The 25,611-nt window shown below is 41.9% G+C and overlaps 1 protein-coding gene across 1 annotated transcript in view; it reads left to right on the top strand.

The window, feature by feature from the left end:
- Positions 1 to 25,611, top strand: part of PHACTR1 (phosphatase and actin regulator 1) — a 169,490-nt gene that overhangs the window by 112,253 nt on the left and 31,626 nt on the right. The window contains exon 7 of the mRNA XM_065398332.1: positions 2,689 to 2,845. Within this exon, the coding sequence (XP_065254404.1) occupies positions 2,689 to 2,845 (157 nt within the window). The remainder of the gene's footprint in view (positions 1 to 2,688; positions 2,846 to 25,611) is intronic.

Genomic DNA, 25,611 nt, shown 5'->3' with positions numbered 1-25,611 from the left:
ATGCCACGTTTAATGGACAAGTGATAGTTTTTAAAATAGATCCTTCCAGCACTGACTGGCATGTCTGGTTTGTACAGTGTGGATTATACACGTAGAGAAAGCTCAGCATGTTCGCTAAGAACAGAATAACACAGGTACACCATTTTTTGTTAGGATCAGTATCCACTGGGGAGGAGCGGGGGGGCAATTCTGCTCGCGTACTTACTGAACTCATTGAGTACTTATATGAGTAAGGTGGGCAGTATTTAGCTCTCTGTGTGCTCTGCTCGCATTTTTCTTAATTATTTAGTCCTTACTGATTTAAAAATCAAGGGCCTGAATATGACCTTGCTTACAGCGCTCTTACACCAGGGTAACCCTGCTGAATTCTGTGGAGTTACTCCTGGTTTACACCAGTATAAATGAGTTCAGAATCAGACTCCAAAACCCTAAGCTACAATAAGAAGTGTAATTACTACTAAAAACATGGACCTCATTCTCCACTACCCTGCACAGTGTAGAGTAATTTACATCTGTACAAATGCTTTCATCTCATTTGGTATCATTTTACTCCCACTCCACATGGTGCAAGGCAGCAGAGAATCAGGCCCAAAAATGACAACTCTAAGCTAAATTTGAGACCTATGGTTACAGGGTTAGCTGCACCTCTTCCCCCTTTCTGGTTGCTCTCTGAGTGCACCCCCTTCCAGTATTTGGCCTCTTGTCCATAGCTGTCTCTAGGTGAAATCTCGCAATTCTTCTACTCTTTGACCGGAACGTGGGTCCACAACCCTGTGTACAGCAACTGTATATCACCCTGAAGGTCTGAATGGGTTTCAAGCACCTGCATTTCCTCCCTTCGGGATCGTGTGACCAGCAATATTGACCAACAACCTTCTTAAAACAAAGCATTTTTATTTAGCACTTAGAAGAAAGAATTAAAGACACAAGATTTTGAAATAATAAACATCCTACATGCATATTTAGTGTCATCTAATCTTATGCTTCACTACAAGCTAAGTTAGATAGGCGTTCCTCTTAAATTACAAGAACAGAACAGAGCCACCTCTCAAAGCCCTGCTCCTCCTGTGTCTGTGGGACTCTCAATCTGGTTCTCTCAGTTAGTGTATCTACACTGCAGTTGGGAGCATGCCTCCCAGCCTGTCAGTGGCGCCAATTCAGATATTTCTTGGAAGGTGCAAATTCCGGTCCCTCTATCCAACCCCTTGGCAAGGGACCCCATTCCAGTCTCTCTTCATCCCCACCCTCCTCCTGCAGGAACCCCAAGTCTCCCTCAGCTGGTGAGCCTGCCTCCCTCACACTGCATGAGCTGGTTCTGACAAGAGTCAAGTTCTCGGCAGACTCCCCTGCACTCTGCTGTATATGAACAGACTTCGCATGTGCCGGTCACAGTACCGATTGGGCTGGCCACCCCTCCGCACCCGGGCCAAATTTGAGTAGTATTGCAACCACACAGCCAGAGCGATGCTCTGGACTGCGCCAGCAGCAGCCATACTGATTTAGAATGGGATCTCTGCTTAAAAGTGATCAGGCCATGGGCCCCGCAGCTCCACAACCTATGCAACTTTGAGCAATTGAAAAATCCTTGGCGAGAGGTTCATTCCCCTCCAGCCTCCTCTCCCACCCCACAAACTGGTGCCACTGCAACCTACACAGACAGACTCGCACTAGCTCTGCTTGAGCTAGCATGGTAAGAATAGCAGTGTGGATGTTGCAGAATGGGTGGCAGCTCAGGCTGGCCAGCCAAGCTCAGACCCAGAGGGACATGAGTAGTTAGCCTGAGCCGCCACTAGTGCCACAGCACCACACTGCTATTTTTAGCATGCTAGCACAAGTCTGTCTACCTGGGCTGGGAGAGACACTCCCCGCTGCGGTGTAAACATACCTATTCTGACCCTCACTGTTCAAAGTGGTTCAGGTGCTGCCCAAGGACAGCAGGCTTGACTCATTAAGGCTACATGCTCTGGCATTATCTCTTCGTGAACCTTAAGTGTAAGCTGTCAGGTGACTATGAGAAAAGACCTCCTCCCTCTTTCTCTAGGTGGACAGGCCCTGCTACCAGTCAGACGCTGAGGCTGAAATATCCATTCTGTTATATGGCACAGAAACCCCACGCTAGTGGCAGATTCAGATACAATATTAATCATTATCAATAAACACCCCCACATTTGTCACATCTGCATCTTATTCTCTTTACCTGTTGGACCAAATCCTGTCCTTCCCTGTAATGATGTAAATTGAAAGTGACTCCACTGAAGCTAATAAACTGGTTTAAATCTGGAAAAAATTCTATCTAAGGCTACCCCTAAAAATTAGATCGACCTAGGTACATCACTCAGGGCTTTGAAAAATGTCACTCTCTATGCAACATACTTAGGTCAATCTAACCCCCACTGTAGATGCAGCTAGATCAGTGGAATAATTATTTGTGTCAATTTAGCTACCGCCTCGTGAGGTGGCGGTTTAATTACAGCGATGGGAAAACCCCTTCCGTCAATGTAAGAAGCATTTACACTACAGCACTGTAATGGTACAGCTGCAGCGGCATAACTGTGCCACTGTAGTGTAGACTAGAATCTAACTTAGTTCACTCTGCTTATCCTCTCCTGACTGTTACTTCTTTGTCTGCTGTAGGATATGGTATAATGCTGACATCCCCTTTGGCAAGACCTCTTCTTTCTTCCATAGGTTCTCTGGCAATGAAAATCTGCAGGCAGGATTCTTTAGCAATCAAACTTAGCAACAGGCCCTCCAAACGAGAGCTGGAAGAAAAGAACATCCTCCCAAAGCAGACTGATGAGGAGAGACTTGAACTGAGGCAGCAGATTGGAACAAAGCTAACAAGGTAAGACCCAAACACTTTTCTAATGTTTACCATCAAGCAGTGGGTTGCTGGGAGAGTGGACTGCAAGATACAACTTTTATCCTTGGGCTGTGGAGATTTAAGGTCCTCTATTCGCAATGCTCTATATGTGAGAAGTCACCCAACAGGCTGAAGAAAACCCACAGCTCTAGGCTTTGCCTCTGCTTCAGTATAATTTCCCATACACAGCCCTCTCGCCCTCAGGGGTCCTTTACTACAGAAGGGCCCGTGGAAATGTGCTTTCTGCATTGGTGCTCATTTTCTACTCCCAAATGAAAAGGTGCAGCTTTGGGGATATTCTGGGCTGTAGCATGTGGAACCCTCTTTATGTACCCTTTTGTGAAACCATTGGTGTTACTAAATGACTGATATGAAGCCCCCTCCTGACTGAGTTACCTTTGGAGCAGCTAAATATATTCCTATCCAGTAACACTCATACCTATCACACACAACCTGATTTGGGTGAGTCAGGCTTGAGCAGGGTTTCTCCTTTTGAAGACTCATTCATCTCTCTAATCTTATTCCTTTCCACTTGATCTTATTTTTGCCATGATAGATGTGGGCTAGGGTAGAGAGGTGATTGATAAACATGAAGGATAGAATTTATTACCTCACTTCCTCTCAGCAATTAGTTGCATTCAGAATAGTTAGCATTCCTGGGCTAAATATGTAAGATGTTCAAGTGCTTTTCCAAGCACTTTTTACCTGTGCTTTCTATATTAAATCTAATGCTCCAACTAGCCTGTGGGATCTGGCAGCAGTATTATGCAGAAGTAGGCAGTAGTAATGCTTTATGAATGAAAATTTTCAACTCTACAGCTCGTTTAGTAGCTTGGCATAGTGTATTTGCACAAAAAGATCCAAATTGATACTGAGCTAAAAATAGAAGTGTCAGGAAGAGAAGGAGAAGTGTGTATCTATATGCAACATCTGCTTTATCACAGACAGTACTCGGGAGTTTCCCTCAGTGAACCCCGTGTTATCGCTACACGTCAGATTATTTCTACCGAGTGACTCTTAACTTGCATATAGGAACATAGGATGCCATGTTGAATCTGACCAAGGCTCACCTAATTCAGTATCCTGTTTCTGACAATGGTCCACACCAAATGCTTCAGAGAAAGCTACATGAAACCTTGCAGTAAGCAGCTGTAAGATTATTTGCCTCCCCGCATTAGGTATCCTTATAATCCCTATTAGAGATTGGCTTAAACCCTGAAGTATGTGGTTAAATATCTCTCCAGAATGTATATTAATATTAACCCCTACAACTTAGAATAATCTGTTTTTATATATAATATATTATGCCCAATCACTTTTTGAATGTTGCTATGTTTTTGGCCTCAACAACATCCTATGGTCATGAGTTCCACAGATTAATTACACTGCTCTACAGCCAAAATGCTTCTGAAATAAATGTAGTCAAACTTTACTAATTCTGGGTCACTGAGAACGAAAATGATGCTTAAAATTGTTGATTGGCTCTAGTTTTCAAGATATGCTATTGGGTCAGTATATACGACCCTTGACTTGGGAATGGCGGAGGATAAGTGAGTTATAAAGGGAAGGGATCTCAATTTAAACCAGAAATGACTAAAATACATCTTTGACTGGATCTATGAATAAATCTATGACTGGGTTTGGACATAAGAACATAAGAACATAAGAAAGGCTGTACTGGGTCAGACCAAAGGTCCATCTAGCCCAGTATCTGTCTACCGACAGTGGCCAATGCCAGGTGCCCCAGAGGGAGTGAACCTAACAGGCAATGATCAAGTGATCTCTCTCCTGCCATCCATCTCCATCCTCTGACGAACAGAGGCTAGGGACACCATTCTTACCCATCCTGGCTAATAGCCATTTATGGACTTAGCCACCATGAATTTATCCAGTCCCCTTTTAAACATTGTTATAGTCCTAGCCTTCACAACCTCCTCAGGTAAGGAGTTCCACAAGTTGACTGTGCGCTGCGTGAAGAAGAACTTCCTTTTATTTGTTTTAAACCTGCTGCCTATTAATTTCATTTGGTGACCCCTAGTTCTTGTATTATGGGAATAAGTAAATAACTTTTCCTTATCCACTTTCTCAACATCACTCATGATTTTATATACCTCTATCATGTCCCCCCTTAGTCTTCTCTTTTCCAAACTGAAGAGTCCTAGCCTCTTTAATCTTTCCTCATATGGGACCCTCTCTAAACCCTTAATCATTTTAGTTGCTCTTTTCTGAACCTTTTCTAGTGCTAGAATATCTTTTTTGAGGTGAGGAGACCACATCTGTACACAGTATTCGAGATGTGGGCGTACCATGGATTTATATAAGGGCAATAATATATTCTCAGTCTTATTCTCTATCCCCTTTTTAATGATTCCTAACATCCTGTTTGCTTTTTTGACCGCCTCTGCACACTGCGTGGACATCTTTAGAGAACTATCCACGATGACGCCAAGATCTTTTTCCTGACTCGTTGTAGCTAAATTAGCCCCCATCATGTTGTATGTATAGTTGGGGTTATTTTTTCCAATGTGCATTACTTTACATTTATCCACATTAAATTTCATTTGCCATTTTGCTGCCCAATCACTTAGTTTTGTGAGATCTTTTTGAAGTTCTTCACAATCTGCTTTGGTCTTAACTATCTTGAGTAGTTTAGTATCATCTGGGTCACTGAGAACGAAAATGATGCTTAAAATTGTTGATTGGCTCTAGTTTTCAAGATATGCTATTGGGTCAGTATATACGACCCTTGACTTGGGAATGGCGGAGGATAAGTGAGTTATAAAGGGAAGGGATCTCAATTTAAACCAGAAATGACTAAAATACATCTTTGACTGGATCTATGAATAAATCTATGACTGGGTTTGGACAGTACTTGCTTTTTAGGCAAAACAATGAATGATGCAATCTGAAGCTGGTATTGCGTCATACATGATATGAATTGCATCATGTTATTCCTAGAAGTCATGGATGATGCAATCATAACGAAGCTTACATCACTCTGCTGAACAAATTGCCCTATATCAGCTCTAGAAATCATACAGTGTCGTGCTCTCTTATTTGTCAGTGTTTGATTTTGCAAAGGGACACATTTCTGTTTAGCCAAAGTGAGCAGAGATGCCTCGTACTTGTGTGAACAGTGCAGATAACTTCTGCTATGTTTGTGGTGAAGTGACTTTTGCATCACAAAAGCGCAGTATAACCACTATGGTTAAGAAAGCCTATCACCTTTATTTTGGCTGCAAAATTGGAGATCAGGACAAGAGGTATGCCCCACACATATGCTGCAACACTTGTGCAACAAATCTTCGCCAGTGGTTGAACAGGAAAAGGAAATCTATGCCTTTTGCAGTGCCAATGATTTGGAGAGAGCCAACAGATCATACCAGCAATTGTTACTTCTGCATGGTGCCTCCAGTTGGGAAAGGTGTGTCAAAGAAGAAAAAGTGGACTGTGCATTATCCAAACATTCCATCAGCTATACGCCCAGTACCCCACGGAGAAGGACTGCCGGTTCCTGATGCACCAGAATCATTCTCACTTGAGTCAGACGAGGAAGAGGATGAAACTTCTGGTCCTGAACCATCAATGTCACAGGACCCACATTTTCTCCCATCCTCCTCCTCTGAACCACACCTCATAACACAAGGTGAACTGAATGACCTTGTCAGGGATTTGGAACTACCCAAGAGTAAGGCAGAGCTGTTGGGCTCCAGACTACAGCAGTGGAATCTCCTGGCAGGTGATGTTAGGGTTTCCATGTTCTGTGACTGTCAAAAGGATCTTGTCCCATTCTTCTTCATGGAAGGTGATCTTGTAGCCTGCAACAACATCCATGATGTGATGGCAGCCCGCAACATCGTTCACGATCCAGATGAGTGGAGACTGTTCATTGATTCATCGAAGACGAATCTTAAAGCTGTTTTACTGCATAATGGCAATGTTTTGCCATCAATTCCAGTTGGTCATGCAGTCCATATGAAGGAAACCTATGACAACATGAAACAACTTTTGAGGTGCATAAACTATGACCAACATCAGTGGCAGCTTTGTGGCGATTTGAAGGTTGTTGCTCTCTTGCTTGGTCTGCAGACTGGATACACAAAGTACTGCTGTTTTCTCTGCGAATGGGATAGTCGTGCAAGAGATTCCCACTACATCAAGAAAGATTGGCCACTCCGACAGTCATTGGAGTCTGGGAGGAAAAGTGTTCAGCATCCACCACTTGTTGAATCAAGGAAGATTTTGTTACCACCCTTACACATCAAGCTGGGTCTGATGAAGAACTTTGTCAAGGCCATTGACAAAACACAAGCAGCTTTCAAGTACCTCCATGGAAAATTTCCAGAGTTAAGTGAAGCTAAGATAAAGGAAGGTGTCTTTGTTGGTCCTCAGATTCGTGAACTTCTTCGAGATGATGCATTTGACCATGCACTGTGTGGCAAGGAAAAGACGGCATGGAAAGCCTTCCAGTTAGTGGCAATACATTTTCTCAGAAACAACAAGGCAGACAACTACAGGTTGTTGGTGGAAAACCTCCTCAAGGCATACAAAAGCCTTGGTTGCAACATGTCACTAAAGATACATTTTTTGCACTCTCATCTAGATTTTTTTTCCACCGAACTGCGGAGCAGTGAGCGACGAGCACGGCGAGCGATTTCACCAGGACATTGCAACAATGGAGAAACGCTATCAGGGCAAATGGAGCCCATCAATGCTTGCAGACTATTGCTGGACAGTGACAAGAGATGCTCCATTTAATGAATACAAGAGACAAGCCAAGAAGCGCCGAGTAGACACTGAATAGGACTAAACTATGTACATAATAGTTTTTTGCCTTTTGTTTCATAATAAATTTTATTTATATAACCCTTTTGCTGATTTTTAAAGTGTTACATAAACAGGACAGGTGAAATATTATCATGTAAAGCAACCATAAACACATGAAAAGACCTAGGTTTACAATTTATGATTAAAACTCTACTATCTACACAATATACATAGACCTAAAATGTAAAAACTTAAGTATCTTAGAAACAGTAGCCAATCAGTTGTTTTAATTGTCATATTTGAATTCAGCACATCAAAATACATAATAAATAGCACATTTTATCTCTGAAGCAGACGACTTCTCAAAAATTGTAGACCAGTGTTACATGCTGTGTGAAAAAATATTTCCTTTTATTGGTTTGGAATTTGCCACCATTTAATTTTAATGAATGTTGTTTTGTTGTTGTGTTATCAGACAGGGAGAATAGAAGCTTCTAATGTACCTTCTCTATATCATTCATTATTTATATACTTATTCCATGTCCCCTCTTACTCATCTCCTTTGTAAGGTAAACAATTCCAGTCTTTTCAATCTCTCTTTATGCCCCTAATCAGTTTTGACACCTTTCTCTGAAATCCCTCTAATTCTGCCATATCTTTGTTGTGGTGGGTGAGCAGTATTGCTCACAGTATTCCAGACAAAGCTGCACCATTAAATTATATCATGGTATTATAATATTTTCCACATTTATTCTCCATCCAACTCCTTATTCATCATAACTTCTTTTTTGACTGCAGCTACACACTGAGTTGAGGTCTTCAATGAGGTGTCCAGAGTGGCACCCAGATCCTTTTTCTTAGTTGATACAGTTACTTTAGAGCCCTGTAAGGTATCTGAGTGGCTTAATTTTTCCTTCCCCAACGTGTATTACTTTGAATTTGTTGATATTGAACTTCATTTGCCATCATGTTGCCCATTCACCTAGATTGGTTAGGTCCTTCTGAAGTTTTACACTCCTCTCTGGACTTCTCTAATGTAAATAAGTTTGTGTCATCTGCAACTTTTACCACCTCATTGCTCATTCCCCTTTCCAGATGATTAATACATATATTAAACAACACTGCTCCAACTGATTTAATGTCCCTGTGGGAACAAGGTGTTTCTGCAGTTTGATTTTCAACTAGGTAAACCAATTTTGATAATAACTGGAGCATTTCTTAGTTAGGCCTCATGTTCTCACAACATCACTGCCTTTTTCTCCAGTGCACTCATCTTACTATTGTGCTCCTTTACTGTCGGAGGTACGAAACTGGATATTATCTTCTAATGTAGCTATGGATTAGATAGTGAAAATCCTAAAAGTTTAGAATGATAAAATATCTGAGCTGAGAAAAATACAGGACCTTATTCATCACTGCATTACTCTAGTTTTATACCAGTGTAACTTTATTGAAGTTCATGGAGTCACAATAGTAGTAACATAGTGATGAATCAGGCTCTGTGACAACTGGAATTTAGAGTTTTGCATCTCCTTCTGCTGAGTAGAGTTAGAAGTAGAGTTAAGAAACTTGGGGAGAAAGATACTTCCTTAGCCAGGCTCCAAATACGATAAGTCACAAATGCTGCAAAACAAGACAGGGTTACAGGTCTTGGCAGTAAAATCCTAGAATGTGTCTTCTGTCTAAATACAAAATATCAGAGTATAAATCCAGGCTGACTATGGCTAGCCTGTAGGCTGATAGATATTATATTTATTTGGCTGGAAATGTCTCGAGTTTGGTGTGCAAAAATGTGCCATTTCCATGGCTTGCAGAATACGTTTCAGAAAACTCAAGTCGATTTTTTTCTGTTGTGTAAATAACATTTCAAAACCTCATTACTGCATCCATACTTTGTTGTCACATAATGATGCAAATCTCAAGCAAAATTAAAGGCGTACAGGATTTATAGTCCTTGGGGAAGAACGGAGATTCAGACTATGATTGCAGTTGGCAAGTTTAATAATATTTCTGAGGAATTTGTACCATTCCAGCAATGGGTCCCAAAGGTTTGAAATAACCAGCCAATTAAATTACATACATTATTTGCAGAAGAAATATAAAATACAGAATAAAAACTTCAGCAGATAGTTACCATTGTCAGCAATGAACGGGATCAATTCATTTTCACTAGAACACTGATTAGGACCCTTAAGTGTTTACATGCATTCTTCACTATGCTTAGTTAAGGAGAGATCATTAGCTGCAGTATTTGGCAGATCAGAATTTAGATCTAAAAAGAGTGTGTTATTTAAAAAAGAAGCTTATGGGTAGGCATGCTAAGATTTCGATCTCTGACCTACTGCACAGGGTCAAATTCATCCCTGTGTAATTCCACTGACTCAGAAGTGTCTGTTCATATTGTATGTAAATGTTGCTAGAAACAACTAAATCTCAAATCATTCTCAGAAAAAGCTTGTGACTCTATTATTGTGTCTACCAACTCGTAGCCAGATACCACAGCACATTTAATAAATTATCAAAGTTCACCAGCGGGATCAGTTCTGGGCTGCAGAGCATATCCCACAGCAGAATTTGGCCTACAGTATGCTCTTTGAATCTTAGCATCGCCACGATGCAACGCAGGATCTTCACGGTCTATAATAACAACACTCAACATGTTTATAGCGCTTCACACAAGTAGTAAGTATCATTATTCCCATTTTACAGATCAGGAAACTGAGGTTCAGAGAAGTAAAGTGACTTGCCCAAGACCACAAAATGAGTCTGTGCCAAGCAGGAAGAAAACCCAGGTCTCTTGAATCCCAGTCACATGCATTGGCCATGGGACCATGCGCTATGACCCATCAATTCAGAAGCAGCAATGCCAGCAAGTGGCTATGTGGAATCCTTCCTGTGGCCAAATTTGAAGGAGCTGTTCCAAGATGTTGGTTTCTAGTAGTGAAACAAGATACTGTCCTTCGGTTTGTAACACTCATGAGATGAGGGTAGGAGTTGAACACTGTAGACCAGTTCCTCGGCTGCTGTACATCATCATATTTCCATTGACTCCCATGGAGCTATGCTGGATTACACCAGTTGAGGATGTGGCACTTTAAACAAATCTTTTTTTAAAACTGTGTATTTCAAAATTTGTATTTGGAAACTTCTTTATTATGCATGCTCACCTACACCTCCTATTGTTTGTGTTTTCTGGTGCCTCCTCGACCCCCCCAGCTGCACAATAAGGCAGAGATGTGCAATGTAAGTGACGTTGGGCCAGAATATGGTAATTTAAGCAAAATTGGGACCTTAGAGTTGTCACAGTTACTGGTTGAACTGCACCTCTGGCCCCTCCTGGTTTCTTTGAGTGCACCCCCACTCAGCTCTCAGGCCTCTAATCAGCACCTGGCTCCAGATGGAATCACACCATTCTCCCACACTCAGACGGAGCCCTGGGTTGTAGTCCCCCATACTAACGTGGATTATTTTAGCAGGCCTCACTTAGGTTTAGATCCTACAACTCAGTTCCCCTCTGGTGCAATGACAGTGGCAATTAGTGACCAAACAGCTTCCTTAGTACCATTTTTTTAAAGCAGAAATTTCAGAGAAAACATATCTTCAAAACAGTACCTGACTATGCATATCTAGCTTTTCCCGAGGAGTTACCATTCCCTGGATCTGGGGAGGCCCAGTTTCTTTAGACTCCCTCCACAAAGTCTCTTTCTGAGTTGGCCTGTCTCCCTAGATAGCTGCAGACAAGTAACTCCTCTGGTCCCCCGGAGAAAGGCTTTTTAACTTTTTAGTGTTCTTTTCAGCTCTAGCCTCCTAGCTTTGACAAAATAAGGCTTGCAACTTACCAGAGATCAGACACAGGAATCTTGATGCTAATAGTGTGACCCATTGTCTTTCAAGTGTGTGTTGAGGTGTCTTTATCTAGATATATTGTGTTGCTATCCTGTTTGCTATTCCAACAGTCCCATGTTAAAATAGATCAATACAGGATAATCTACTAACCCAATATACCATAACTTCCCCTTCCCGACCAGCTCACATACAACGTTAGTGAAATGGTTAGATCTCCGTATGCATCACATCATTACATATCAGCTCTTTCTGTCACAAATTCATCCTCAGAGTAGTGGTGTTGCAGCACTATGTGGTATATGCAAATGTTGCCCTCAGGAGGCCAGGCCAGAGGAGTGCCACACCATCTTCCAGACAATGTACATATGCTCTAGGCATTTTGGCCAGGTGCCCGTTAGGCCTGCAGGGAGCAGATGTAAATTACCATCCCTTTTGCAGCAATACTCGGAGCGTGTGCTGTGCCCCTGCCACACACCGTTATTTGCAAAGCTATGTCTAAGCATTGCCATGCTCAAAATGTCCTTTGAAACCAGGGCCGGCTCCAGCTTTTTTGCCGCCCCAAGCAGCGAAGCGGGAAAAAATAAATAAATAAATAAAGCCGCGATCGGCGGCACTTCGGCGGCAGCTCTGCCGCGCCACTTCATTCTTCGGTGGCAATTCAGCGGCAGGTCCTTCACTCCGAGAGGGACTGAGGGGCCTGCCGCCGAATTGCCGCCAAAGACCTGGACGTGCCACCCCTTTCCATTGGCCGCCCCAAGCACCTGCTTCCTTGGCTGGTGCCTGGAGCCTGCCCTCTTTGAAACCCATCAAAAGTAGCACGGGGGAACCATGACTCCCATCCTGTCTCCATCCACACATTTAAGAATTAAAAGGATTCAGTTAAAAAACAAATAAGGGAGTCTCTTTCCAACACATATGCATTCTCTTTTGTCGTCTGCCTCCATCCTCACATATCTGAGTAAGGGGCAACTAGATATTGTGTTGAGATCTGCAATGTAAATAAACCAGCACTTACTTCAGTAACATGCTCCACAGAAAGGTGTAAGAGGATAGTGCTCTGTGTTTATATTTTGTTCTATATTCATAAATTTAATCATTCTGCAATACACTGCAGAGCAGTGTCTATACCACCGCAACTGGAAAATCTGATTTGAGGCAATGCAGATAATACACTTCATGTGTCACAAGACAAATATGATGTATGAGACTAGACTATTGAAACACAATACGTATAATATATCAATAAAACCAGGTGTGACGCAATACAATCCCACAGATTATTAAAAAATAAGAATGAAGTTTTTGTGGTTTGGCAATATTGTGGTAAAAATCACACGTCAGATCTGTTATTGAATAGCAGACTTGACAGATGGTGGTCTCCCACTGTTTTATTGGGGAAGATAATCTCTTCTGAACACACCCTACCTATGCTGTGTCTGCCTTGACTGTGCTGAAAAACATTGCCTAGGAACAGAGGAATCAGCTTATCCATGGAATTCCCATGGAAGTAAAAGATCAGCATACAATTCTGAAATGTCACGTATCTGTTGTGGGATTTTATGGCCTGTTCAAATCAAGTTCTGATTGCCTATGTGCGTGAGAGTGTGTGCACACACACACAGGGGAGAAAGAGGGAAGAGCGGACAGATGAAATGGAGTGAAGAGGAAAAAGAACTGGGCAGGTAGGAAAAAGGTGGAGGGGAAATTATGTCATCAGTTCAGATATGATTTGACCATAAGGCTGGCAGAAATATCATAAGTATTAAAGTACTGTAAACCTGCAATGTTTGCATAACAGCAAGCACCATGGCTATTTGGATAGTCAAGTCGTCTTCAGATAATTTGACTTGTCTGAAATTTGCTTCACTGTTAAATGTAATGCAATAATATACAATCAAATTATTTAAGTTAGCTGCATTTTTCAGGTTGACAGATCCTTATAGAGAATGATGTGCTCAGAGGAGATATTATTAGCCCATTGGCAGAGACAGTACTTCTTGGTAGAAAGCTGTCCAAAAGAATTTATTTTTAACAATAAAATTTGACAAATATTTCTATAAGGGACTATGGCATCTTTCATGCCTGAAAAAGTAGACCAGCAATTGTTGAACATGCCATTCAGAGGATGGCTTGCTGGCACCTTCAGTAACGTCATGCCATAGTGTTGACAGATGGAGCAAGGACTGTAACCGTGACCTCTATTCCTAAAACAGCACTAGTGATGCTGATCAACCAATTCTCACATCAGCAGGTTTTTCATTTCAAGCTCTAAATATGAACTTTGAGAGACAAAATCAGTTGGTTGTAATGTGGGGAAAATGCTAAATATCCCTCTGAATCACTGCCATGGCCACACACACATTATTCAGTGATAGAGTAATTGCGGTTGTACTGTACTACATGTCTTCACCAACCAACCCATGAATTGCTCAATGTTTTTAAGTGCACAAAGGCTCTTTAAAAGGCCTGCAGGAAACAGCCAAAAGAGATCATTTTTGTTTACTAAAAGTTTTCTGCTATGAGGACAGAGACAGCTTTTTTAAATGATTTATTATTTAACCAGTCCCACTGAGGGTGCGCAGGCTTTATTCAGCCACAGACTGGCTGCAAGATGGCCCCTGCCAATCATGACTGAATGATTGTTCTGGACCCAGTTCTCAGGATTTTCATTCTCTCACTATCTCAGAATCATTTAGGGATAACCAGGCAGTGAGACTGGGCTTTGCTCAAAGATTTTATTTTAGTTCTTTAATGTGAAATCATTTCTTCCTAATTACCTCTGAGGTCTGCAATTCTACCATTGATTGTTAGGCTTCAGTAATGAGAGAAAAATATTCCTCAAGGCAACAACTCATCCTTAATGGCAGCAGAGTGTTCGGAGCTTGTCTCCTCACATTTTGCGTGTTAGGGGAAAACTATGCGGAAAATAGAATTGTGGTAAACAAGCTCCTCTAAATCCTGGATTCAAGGGGAGGGTCCAGCAGAACTAGATGTCTGAGTGTTGTCTGGTGAAGAAAAGCTGAAGAGAGCTGAGCCTGTGTTTTCATGATGATGGTTAAACCGAGTGTAACAGGGCGTGCCTTCTCTCCTGACATCTTGACCCACAGAAACTGCCTAGACTCCCACTAGCTATACATTCACAGTGCCATTTATTTTGAGTTCCCTCCACCAATAGCAGAACAGTCCCTGTGCAACAGTCTGTTTACAGTATCTTCTGTGCTTTTGACCCTCTCATCAGGACTTGACTCAACTAGCCCTCCCTGTCCTCCCCCCATCCCGCTTCCTTCCTGTGCCTTTTGATCAGTTTTGGGATGATGGGCTAATTGGCTCTCTAGCCCAACCAGCCTGATTATCTAATTACCTCAGTCAGCTTTCCCTGGGAAACTGATTGGCATCTAAAGGTTATGTCTACACAGCAAATTAAAATCCACGGCTGGCCCATACCAGCTGACTCGGGCTGTGGGTCTGTTTCTGAGCCCGGAAGGTTACACAGCAATGAAACAGCCCTGTGAGCCCAAGTCAGTTGGCTCGGGACAGCCATGGGTTTTTCTTTGCTGTGTAGACGTACCGTAAGTGATGAGAGTGCAGGCTCACCTGTTCACTCCCTGCATCCAAGATCAATGGCATTTTTTCTTCCTGTCAGAGCTTGATGAAGGAAATCTAATTTTTCTGGACACCCCAGAGCGATTACTACTATTATCATCAGGTGGGATGCTGTCAGAGAGTTATCGTGAGAGGCAAGATAATGGCAAACTGAGCTGAGTAATCATTGCACCTTTGAGGCCTAATCCTGCCTTGCCGAAATCCGTGTGAGCTCGGTTGGGTTGAAAGGAAGGATGGCCTTTTGCAATTAAAGAACTGGACTGGGTCTCAGGAGATGAGGGTTCAGTTCCTGGGGCTGGCACAGACTTTCTGTGACCTTGGGCAAGTCATTTAGAGCTAGATTTGTAAAGGTATTTTGGTTTCTAAATATGCAGATAAGTGTCTAGTGGGAATTTCAAAAGTATCTAGGTGCCTAACTCCCATAAATTTCAATGGCGAAGTGCTTTTGGAAATTCTTCTAGATGCCTATCTCCACCTTTAGATGCCTAAATACCTTTACAATTCTGGCCCTTGGCATACTGAGGTACTTCACCAAGGTACTGAGGCCCCTAACTCCCATTGAAATCAGCGGCAGTTAGGTGTCTAAATACCTTTGTGAATCCCACCTTTAGTCTCTCAGTGCCTCGGTTCCCTATCTGTAAAATGGGATTCTGATTTGTCCACGTAGATTTTAAACTTTTTGGGACAGTGACTGTCTTACTATGCATTTTCAGTACTAAGCAAAATGGGGCCATGAACTCGGGGGTGGAGGGTAGGGCTGTAGGTGCCACTGTAATGCAAATAAAAATAGGACTGTTCCCTATATCAGGAATGAGGTTCCCCTCTTAAAGCAGAGGTCCAACCTCTTACACCATGTATGAATTCATACATTAATAATTTGTTCAATTTTTTTAAGAGTTAGAGTTCTTAACATATTAGGCTCCTAAGGGGCCAATTCAGACCAGAAAGGATATGGAGCAGGCCAGGAAGAGGGAAGGGGTCATGCCCAGTGTCGCCGCAGAATGCACTGATTCAGCACATCCCCTCATCAGGCTCCCTTGTCTGCAAACTAAAGCTCCCCACCCCAAGTAGAACTTTAAGAATTGGTAGCAGATGCATCATCCTCTGCCCTCCACCCTCCAAACGGGGAAACCCCCACCCCAGGATGAAATTTATACCTCCCTGTGCCAGTTTCAGCAAATCTAGTCCAGTGGATGTTGTGCCATGTGTGTGAGAGCAGATTTTGTATGAGTGGAGATATATACTAGTTGTGTCCTGTCCTTTTGGCAGACATGACTGTGTCAGAGCCCGACTTCTAAATGTGTCAAGATTATTTATTTTTGTTATTTTAAATGATGAGACTAAAGGGATGCTCTTGTCTTAATCATAGACAACTGTGACTTGAAAGTGGAATTTAAGGACAAAATCTCCCCAAAGACATCAGCATGGTCACTCGTTAAATGGAAAGTATTTGTGTTGCATTAAAGATTTGTATTTCAGTCAGAGGTGCTACCAATCATTGAACAAGTCTATTATTCCTATGACCTCTCAGTACCCCTGCTGTCTGCAGTGATAGAATCAGTACAAGTCACTCTACAGTCTCATTATGGTGCATGTTTCTCCAGTCCTTTCTTTGTGGAAACCAAATTAGTGAATACAACTGGGTTGCCAATTCCATCCCCACCCCGTTCATTTTTATACAAATCTAGATACATTTGTCCAAATACAGGCCTTAGACATGTTCTTAGCACTGCAGAGACTAATATACGTTGTCTACTTAACTTTCCTCTGCAATTTCAATGGGATGTGGTGTCCTTTGTTTCCTACTCTAAATTGTGTGGCGGTGGTGTTAGTTGTTAAACAACTAACAGTTTCCATCCAGAAACAGCTGCATTTCAGCATTGGGTGAAATCATTCCTGATACGTATAATATAACGTGAGCTTGCAGTAGGAATAATAAAAAAGGATATGTCACTAATAAAAATAGTCTTTATATCACTGCAATAAATAGGAGAACCACAAAGAATCCAGACAGTTTTTTACTTGGCTAAAGAATGATGTATTTAAATAAAAAAAATTGTGACATAGTCTGGAACTAAAACAAGGAAATGGCTGTTTACAAATTTAGTGCCCTAGATCTAAAACAAGAAAATAGCTTTATTTCTTGTTATACTGAATGCTGACAAATATAGGGCAGCTCCACTAAGAACCAGGTCATAAATTTCTACCTTGAAAAATCTGATCATAAATCTTTTCGTTTTGTGTCTGCTGATTGTAGGGAGTTAATCACAAGAACAATTGTTGTACAGATTGGATGACCTTGAAAATTCTGTAAAGGAAACAAATCAGAAAGCAATGCAAGTAGATAAAGGAAGCAGACTGACAGGAATAAATTTCATGTTTATAGGCTGATGATTGTAAGATGAAGAAATTGCTTTTTTGGTCAAAGAATTTAATTTCTCTTAGTTTCTCCTTTGTTCTCAACATGTTATGGCCTGATTGACAATTGATATGTGGTAACTCCCATAAAGCAGTCAACATGCAAGGCCAATTCTTTAGCCAGCCTTTAAATAGGCATGAACATGTTCGTGAGCACAAGCTGGATTTTTGGACTTGTAACAATCCAGTTTGCATGCATGATCACCTATTTGTGTGTATAAACATGATAATTTCATGTGCAAGTTGTTGTATGTGAATAATTAAAGGTAACTTTTTTAACATTTGGCCTGTATTCGGACTGTGGTAAGTATTGCTTCATGACCTTCACATTACAATTTAAGGGAATTAAATAATTTTTGGATAGTCATATCAGTTTCAAGAAAACTACTATATCTACCATTACGTATGATAAAATTATACAATCTTGAAATATTGCACATTCTTCCTGAAAGACTGTGGAGAACCTCAAGGGTCACTTTGAGGTCAAGAGAGATGTGTTTTATTTGCATGCCTAGTCACAACTATTTATTTTACATCTCATTGCACTGGGATTTATGTGCACAGTTCACACCATATGTGGAGATTAAAATATACCCCCCTAGGCTATACACCTTGATATGTGGAATTATAAATCACATTAATAATGTTAATTTTAATAGAAACATGCTTTGGTCCGCAGTGAAGAGAATGAGTGCTAGACCAAATCTCAGTGTCCTTTAAATCCATAGCTATAATACTTGCTGCAAATATTGGGCTCACAATGGAGATTTCTAATAATCTGCAACATAGCAGACTACAAGGAAACCACATATCTATGTGGCACATCCAGTTAATTTAGTAACCTAGCATCTTCGATAACCCAACTCTTAACTGAGATCGTTGAATTTAGTAGACAGTGATGCCAGTGATGAATTACACATCATAGGAATAAGCATTCAGGATGTTACTTTTACCCTAAGAGTGGATGTGTTTAGAGTAGGTTTGGAACAGTGATCCAAAAAATACCTATATTCTTCAATCTGTCAGCAAAATCTTCAACAAATTTTCTTTTGTTACAATAATAAAAGTGGGCACCGTCTGCTTATTTCTTCCCGCTGACAACTGTCTGGATTAAAAACTAGCCCTGAAAATTTGGAAATCCTAGTCCAGTATGATAGGGGTTTGAGGGCAGGAGTAGTACACTGGTGTTTCAGTAATCATGCTGCATGCATTCTTAATTGGGCTGTTGGTGACAAAAGTATTTGGAGAGATTCTGGATTTCTTGCTCTCTTGGCCTACAAAGGGCAAGGTGCTCCACCAATCAGCAGGATTGTGCATCACTCAGCAATGACATCTCAGCTTTTTAAGGAGCAGCATTGACTGGTTCCAAAAGCAATCCTCTCCAGGCCTCCTCCACCAGAAGGATAGTGGCTGGCAGGGCCTTGCGCAAGGGGACGAATTTACCTCTGTAAAGCAGGTAAATTATTATCCAGGGGTCATCAAGGAAGCAGAAAGCCCCTCACCTTCTCTCTCAGAATAGTTAAGAAATTATACTAATATTTTTACACTGTTTAAAAAAAAATCGGGGCTCTGTCATGGCTTAACGTCATATGAGAGCGGGGAAGAGACTCTACAGCAATGGAAGGTTCTGGCTTTGTCTCTAGAACAGTGGTTCTCAAAGCCAGTCTGTGGCTTGTTCAGGGAAAGCCCCTGGCGGGCCGGGCCGGTTTGTTTACCTGCCGCGTCCGCAGGTTCGGCCGATCGCGGCTCCAGGCCAATGGGGGCTGCGGGAAGCGGTGCGGGCCGAGGGATGTGCTGGCCGCCCTTCCCACAGCCCCCATTGGCCTGAAGCGGCGAACCGCGGCCAGTGGGAGCCCCAATCGGCCGAACCTGTGGATGCGGCAGGTAAACAAACTGGCCCGGCCCACCAGGGGCTTTCCCTAAACAAGCAGCGGACCAGCTTTGAGAACCAGTGCTCTAGAAGCCACAACAGAGTAACTACTAAGCCTTTTGAAAAGGTATGGCATGCATTTGTTCCCCCCTTCTTCTATTTCTCCCCTTCCACTTTATTATGACTTATTTGTATTGCAGTAGTCCTAAGGAATCCCAGTAATGGACCAGACCCCCTTATGCTAGGCACTGAACAAACACAAAAAAGATGGTCCCTACCCCCAAAGAGTTTACAGTTTAAGACCAAACAGGTGGATACTGACAAATATGGGAAGCACAAGGAAACAATGAGACAACATTGGTCAGCATGATAGGCAGTGGTGTCAGCACACCAGTTGCCTACCATTGTCCCACTTGCTATGTCAGCTTTGATCTTCTGACTTGCGTTCCATATGCCCTGTCCCTTCCCGCATCTTTGTGTATCTGCACTAGATCAACCACAATCTGACCCTAAATGTTAAAATGTTAAATGCCAATATTAAAATAAACAAGAATGAAAATCCTCTATTATTGTTGTTATTAAATGTAAATATGTATTTTCATGCATGAAACTGCAGGAGCCAGCAGCATAAAGGATTTAGCACTATACTTCTTTTCTTAAAAGTTGCTTTTAAATACTAATCAGATAATTATAAACATGAGCACTGAGAACAATTTACAACCTCATTAGCATTAGCTCTAAGCCAAAAACGTCATGCCAGTGCTTTTGTTGTTGGAGGGGTTGTTTGTTGGGCTTTTGTTCTTACGCGGTGTGTATGACAGTATGTAGTTCTTTGGATGACTGAGTAATGTTCCAGTTTAGTATTCAGGACCCTGCTACCCAAATAAACCCTGCCTCAAAAAAATCTAAAGAGAGGTCCTTAGGAGTGTGCTGTGTGAAACTAGTGTGATATAAGTAAAACTAACTCCTGCTTTGTAGGGTTACACGGTCAATGTGAGCCCTTCAAGATTGGGCTGGAAGGGAGCAAGTCCTTTAATTTTTGACACATCTGTGGAAGACTGATGAATGTGAAATAGCAGGTTTTGTAGTAATGGATAAAGTTAAGCATAAATGTGGAACAGGCTTTGTGCATGGTTTCCCCATCCATTTCTGGCAGTGCGTTTTAACACTGGCTTGCAATCTATCTACTAGCTTAGTCCTGGGCCAGCCGTACAGTGGGCTCTTTTGGTGATGTCAACAGATACTCATTAGGGACTAGGCTGAGACTACCACACTTACTTCATTTGTTACCTCCCAAAGACAAATTTGAAGCCAGGTCCACAGTAGCTACCTGCACAGCAGTCAAGAGAGTATCCCCTTGTAGCAAGAGTTCCAAATTACAGGGGCAAATATTTCACGGCTGGCAGCCCTACTATATGTAGGACAGATCTGCAGGACTCTAGGGGGAAATCCAGGACTCTAGACCAGTAAACTGCCATGAACACACACGTTTTAGCTCTTGCATACAGAACATTCTGTAATAATAAGTCTATTCAGCTTCAGATTCTGAGCATCATCCAAATAGTCTATTCATTCTAGTGAAAAACTCAAAACACAATTTTTACTTAACTTTTTTTTACATTTCTTTAGAGAGCAAACAAAAAGAATTTGTCATTTTTACCAGTCTCCTCTTTTGCAATGTCCTTGTCAAGAGTTTAATTTATGACGGAGTCCCAGTGGGGCTTAAAGATCAAAGTATTTTAAAGTGTAAAGGGATAATGATTCTTTAGACCAGTTAGGCCAGGATTATATCTCCTGTTCTATTTTGCAGAAAGGAAAAGGTTGTCGGGCCTCCCCACTCCACTTTCTTTGTTTAACATCAATTCTAATTAGGAAATATTCCTTATGAAAAGGTTAGCAGTCCCCCAGCGACCATTACACTTGGATTGGGATAATAAAGCAGGCTTCTAGTATGGTGAAGTTTCTTCAGCCTTCAAAATACAGCCTGAATGCTATTGGCGAAGAGGGGTGGGTGTGCAGGAGGAGGTGGTGGTATGTGCATGGGTATTTTAGAAGGTGATCTATGAAAAGATGTCAATGAGCACTGGAAAATTCATGGAGAATGTAAAAAGCTAATGTAAAATATTATTATTTAGAGACAATACTGCTAACATATCATGTTGGTTTTTTATATCCCTCTGCATGTTTTTTCTTTGTGTGCTCATGTTTTGTTCCCTCCTCCTTCCCTCCCCCCTCCCCCCGGTTGTTTTTTTTTTTAATTATTATTATTTAAAGATATTTGTATGGAAACAGGATCTTTGCTACTTTAGAGATTATCAATTCCTGCTGCTAATTCCTCATTTGAAATAATAATCCTCTTTGCAACATTACATTTGTTTGCTGTGGAAATAGTTATGATGCAACAAAGAAAGGATTATGACTTCCTGGCCCAAATTCAGCACAAGTGTAAACGGGTGCAACTCCCTGGCCTTAAGTGAGGAAGTAAGTCCAACAGAGGAAAGACTTGTCCTGAAGGGGAAAAAAATTCTGTCAGCATACAGATGTCCTTAATATAAAAAGGAGGAAGGAAAAACAGAGTATGGGCTAAATTCTGTTCTGTTATTTTTGGTGCAAATCCAGCATAACTCTACTGAGGTCATTGCAATTAACTCCCGATATGCTGGTGTAACTGAAACAAAACTGTCCTTTGATCTCTAAAATAATAATAATAATAATTTCAAAGTTTTCCAAGAGGCATCTGTGTCTTTAACTGTTGCACTTCTGCTTAATGAACCAGATTTATCAGAGTGAACACTTCCAGTATTGCATGCATCTGGTACAGCATGTTTTCACTGAACTTCCATGGAAATGCTATCCGTTAAAAGATTACTCCTGTGCTTTACTAATGTGAAATCTAAGAATGGGAAGGGGTTGTGAGTGTGTACCGGTAGTTAAATGGGAATAAGTAGTTGTTGGGACTGTTAGAGGGCAGGAGACATACATGTGGAATAAGTAATAGCTAAACCCAAAATTCATGAAGACATTAAAAAAAGATGAGGGGTGATTTTACATGTGGTGACACACAAAAAAGATTCATAATAATAAAAACAAATGAAAACAACAAATCTGACTACCAAATAGCTACGGTAGGAAAAGCTGTATCTTACATGTACTTTTTAGAGAGACAAGGTGGGTGAGGTAATAGCTTTTACTGGACCAACTTCTATTGGTGAGAGAGAGAAGCTTTTGAGTTTCCACTTTCTTCAGGTCTGGGAAGCATATTCAGTGTGCCACAGCTAAATACAAGGTGGAACAGATTGTTTAGCATAAGTAATTAACACATATTTCAAGAGACCATTCAAGGTGAAGTCACATTTCCCAGACCTGGAGAAGAGCTCTGTATAAGCTCGAAAGCTTGTCTCTTTCACCAACTAAACGACATTACCTCACACACCTTGTGTCTCTAAAATTCTGGGATCAACACAGCTACAATAACCCCGCATATACTTTTTAGGGCACAGCTCCCTGCAACCATCCACTACTCTTCATCCACCACTCTTCATAACACAGTGAGAATCTGAAATGCCTCCAGCCTGAAGGAGTTAACCACTCTTAAATGTCAAAAACCTGTGCAGTTCCCAGATTTTTCCACTTCATTAACAATACAGAAAGAGAGAGTGTGGAGATCATATTATTTTCCCATGCATCCCTTCCCTCAGAACCTTACTTGCCATGTTTTAAATTGTTGAAAATGTTATTGTTTTTAATTTTAAAAACCCATATTTGGAATTCTTGTGAATAATAAGAATCAATGAACTGTCCAATTTCTGGCTTAATGTTTGGAAGGTGATGTTTCTTTATGATATCCCTGGAATCTAAAACTAATTGTTTGGAATTAATTTTGATTTATTAAGTGATTTTTACTTATCTTAGTCATTGTTCACCCCTGGCACTGACAGATCTTTTCAGTGTGAACTAATTTTGTCAGAGGGTACACAGAACAACTCCATTTGCCTGTTTTCTTTGAATAGTCTGTATTTGCTATAATAACAGTGGAGATTTTGCAGCATTAAGCGGTACAAGTACTGAAGTATTGAGTGTATGGATTATAACTGATAGAATTCCCAATATGTGATTCCGCAGTTGGATAGACATATTTATAATTAAGGAACACATGAATAAATGAAGTAGCAAATAGTTGTATGCACTTTATAGAGACCTTTTAAAAAAAAGGCTAATTGAATATTGATAACACTAGAAATGGAAGGCATCTATTTATTCACAGAACACGCATAGCAAGGGGAGCCATAGTAAATCCACATTGGCCACCAACAGGTCTCAGCCTTGCACTGGATGAATCATCTCTATAGGTGACAGGGTTCTTCTCTTTTGTGACAGACCCAGACCAGTGTGGTACAGGAGTCTGGTAGAGGGCAAATATACTGGTCACTGGATGAGTAGTTTTCTGTTCCCTGAGTGACCAGAGAAGGGGCTGCACTAGAGTAATCAGGAACCTGCTAGAACCAGTTAAGGCAGGCAGGCTAATTAGGACACCTGGAGCCAATTAAGAAGAAGCTGCTAGAATCAATTAAGGCAGGCAAATCAAGGCACCTGGGTTTTAAAAGGAGCTCACTTCAGTTTGTGGTGCAAGTGTGAGGAACTGGGAGCAAGAGGTGCAAGGAGTTGAGAGTGAGAGGGTGTGCTGCTGGAGGACTGAGGAGCACAAGCGTTATCAGACACCAGGAGGAAGGTCCTGTGGTGAGAAAAAGGAAGGTGTTTGGAGGAGGCCATGGGGAAGTAGCCCAGGGAGTTGTAGCTGTCATGCAGCTGTTACAGGAGGCACTATAGACAGCTGCAGTCCATAGGGCCCTGGGCTGGAACCCAGAGTAGAGGGTGGGCCTGGGTTCCCCCCAAACCTCCCAATTGACCTGGACTGTGGGTTCTTCCAGAGGGGAAGGTCTCTGGGCTGTTCCCCAACCCATATGGTGAATCTCTGCGGCAAGAAAATCCGCCAATAAGCGGAGGAACTTTGTCACACTTTCCATACCCATTCAGTCTTTACCCTCTATGTTGAGTCTTCGAGCAAGTGTGCCAATGGGATTGTGGCTTTTGTGATGTGAAACACCTACCTACCCGGGGTTGGAGAGAGACCACCAATGCATTTCATATAAGCTGCCAAACAACCATCAGATGAACATGACTTTAGTTACTATTACCCTTAGCTGGATTTGAAGACGTGACTGAGAGTTGAAAGGTTCTAGGTTCCATCATCTATCCCTTTATTTAAGAGAACAGTCCAAAGGACTGCACGGGAGGCTATATGATGAGATAACTGGCTCTGTGGATGAGGGGAAAGCAGTGGATGTGTTATTCCTTGACTTTAGCAAAGCTTTTGATACAGTCTCCCACAGTATTCTTGCTGCCAAGTTAAAGAAGTATGGGCTGGATGAATGGACTGTAAGGTGGATAGAAAGCTGGCTAGATCGTCGGGCTCAACGGGTAGTGATCAATGGCTCCATGTCTAGTTGGCAGCCAGTTTCAAGCGGAGTGCCCCAAGGGTCGGTCCTGGGGCCGGTTTTGTTTAATATCTTTATTAATGATCTGGAGGATGGAGTGGACTGCACTCTCAGCAAGTTTGCCGATGACACTAAACTAGGAGGCGTGGTAGATACACTAGAGGGTAGGGTTCGGATACAGAGGGACCTAGACAAATTAGAGGATTGGGCCAAAAGAAACCTGATGAGGTTCAACAAGGACAAGTGCAGAGTCCTGCACTTAGGACGGAAGAATCCCATGCACAGCTACAGACTAGGGACCGAATGGCTAGGTAGCAGTTCTGCAGAAAAGGACCTAGGGGTCACAGTGGACGAGAAGCTGGATATGAGTCAACAGTGTGCTCTTGTTGCCAAGAAGGCTAACGGCATTTTGGGCTGTATAAGTAGGGGCATTGCCAGCAGATCGAGGGACGTGATCGTTCCCCTTTATTCGACATTGGTGAGGCCTCATCTGGAGTACTGTGTCCAGTTTTGGGCCCCACACTACAAGAAGGATGTGGAAAAATTGGAAAGAGTCCAGTGGAGGGCAACAAAAATGATTAGGGGTCTGGAGTGCATGACTTATGAGGAGAGGCTGAGGGAACTGGGATTGTTTAGTCTCCAGAAGAGAAGAATGAGGGGGGATTTGATAGCAGCCTACAACTACCTGAAGGGGGGTTCCAAAGAGGATGGAACTCGGCTGTTCTCAATGGTGGCAGATGACAGAACAA

The sequence above is a fragment of the Emys orbicularis genome, chromosome 2, assembly GCF_028017835.1.
Source record: "Emys orbicularis isolate rEmyOrb1 chromosome 2, rEmyOrb1.hap1, whole genome shotgun sequence".
NCBI lineage: Eukaryota > Metazoa > Chordata > Testudines > Emydidae > Emys > Emys orbicularis.
Note: the sequence above shows the minus strand (reverse complement) of the source record. Positions and strands in the feature narration are given on the sequence as shown.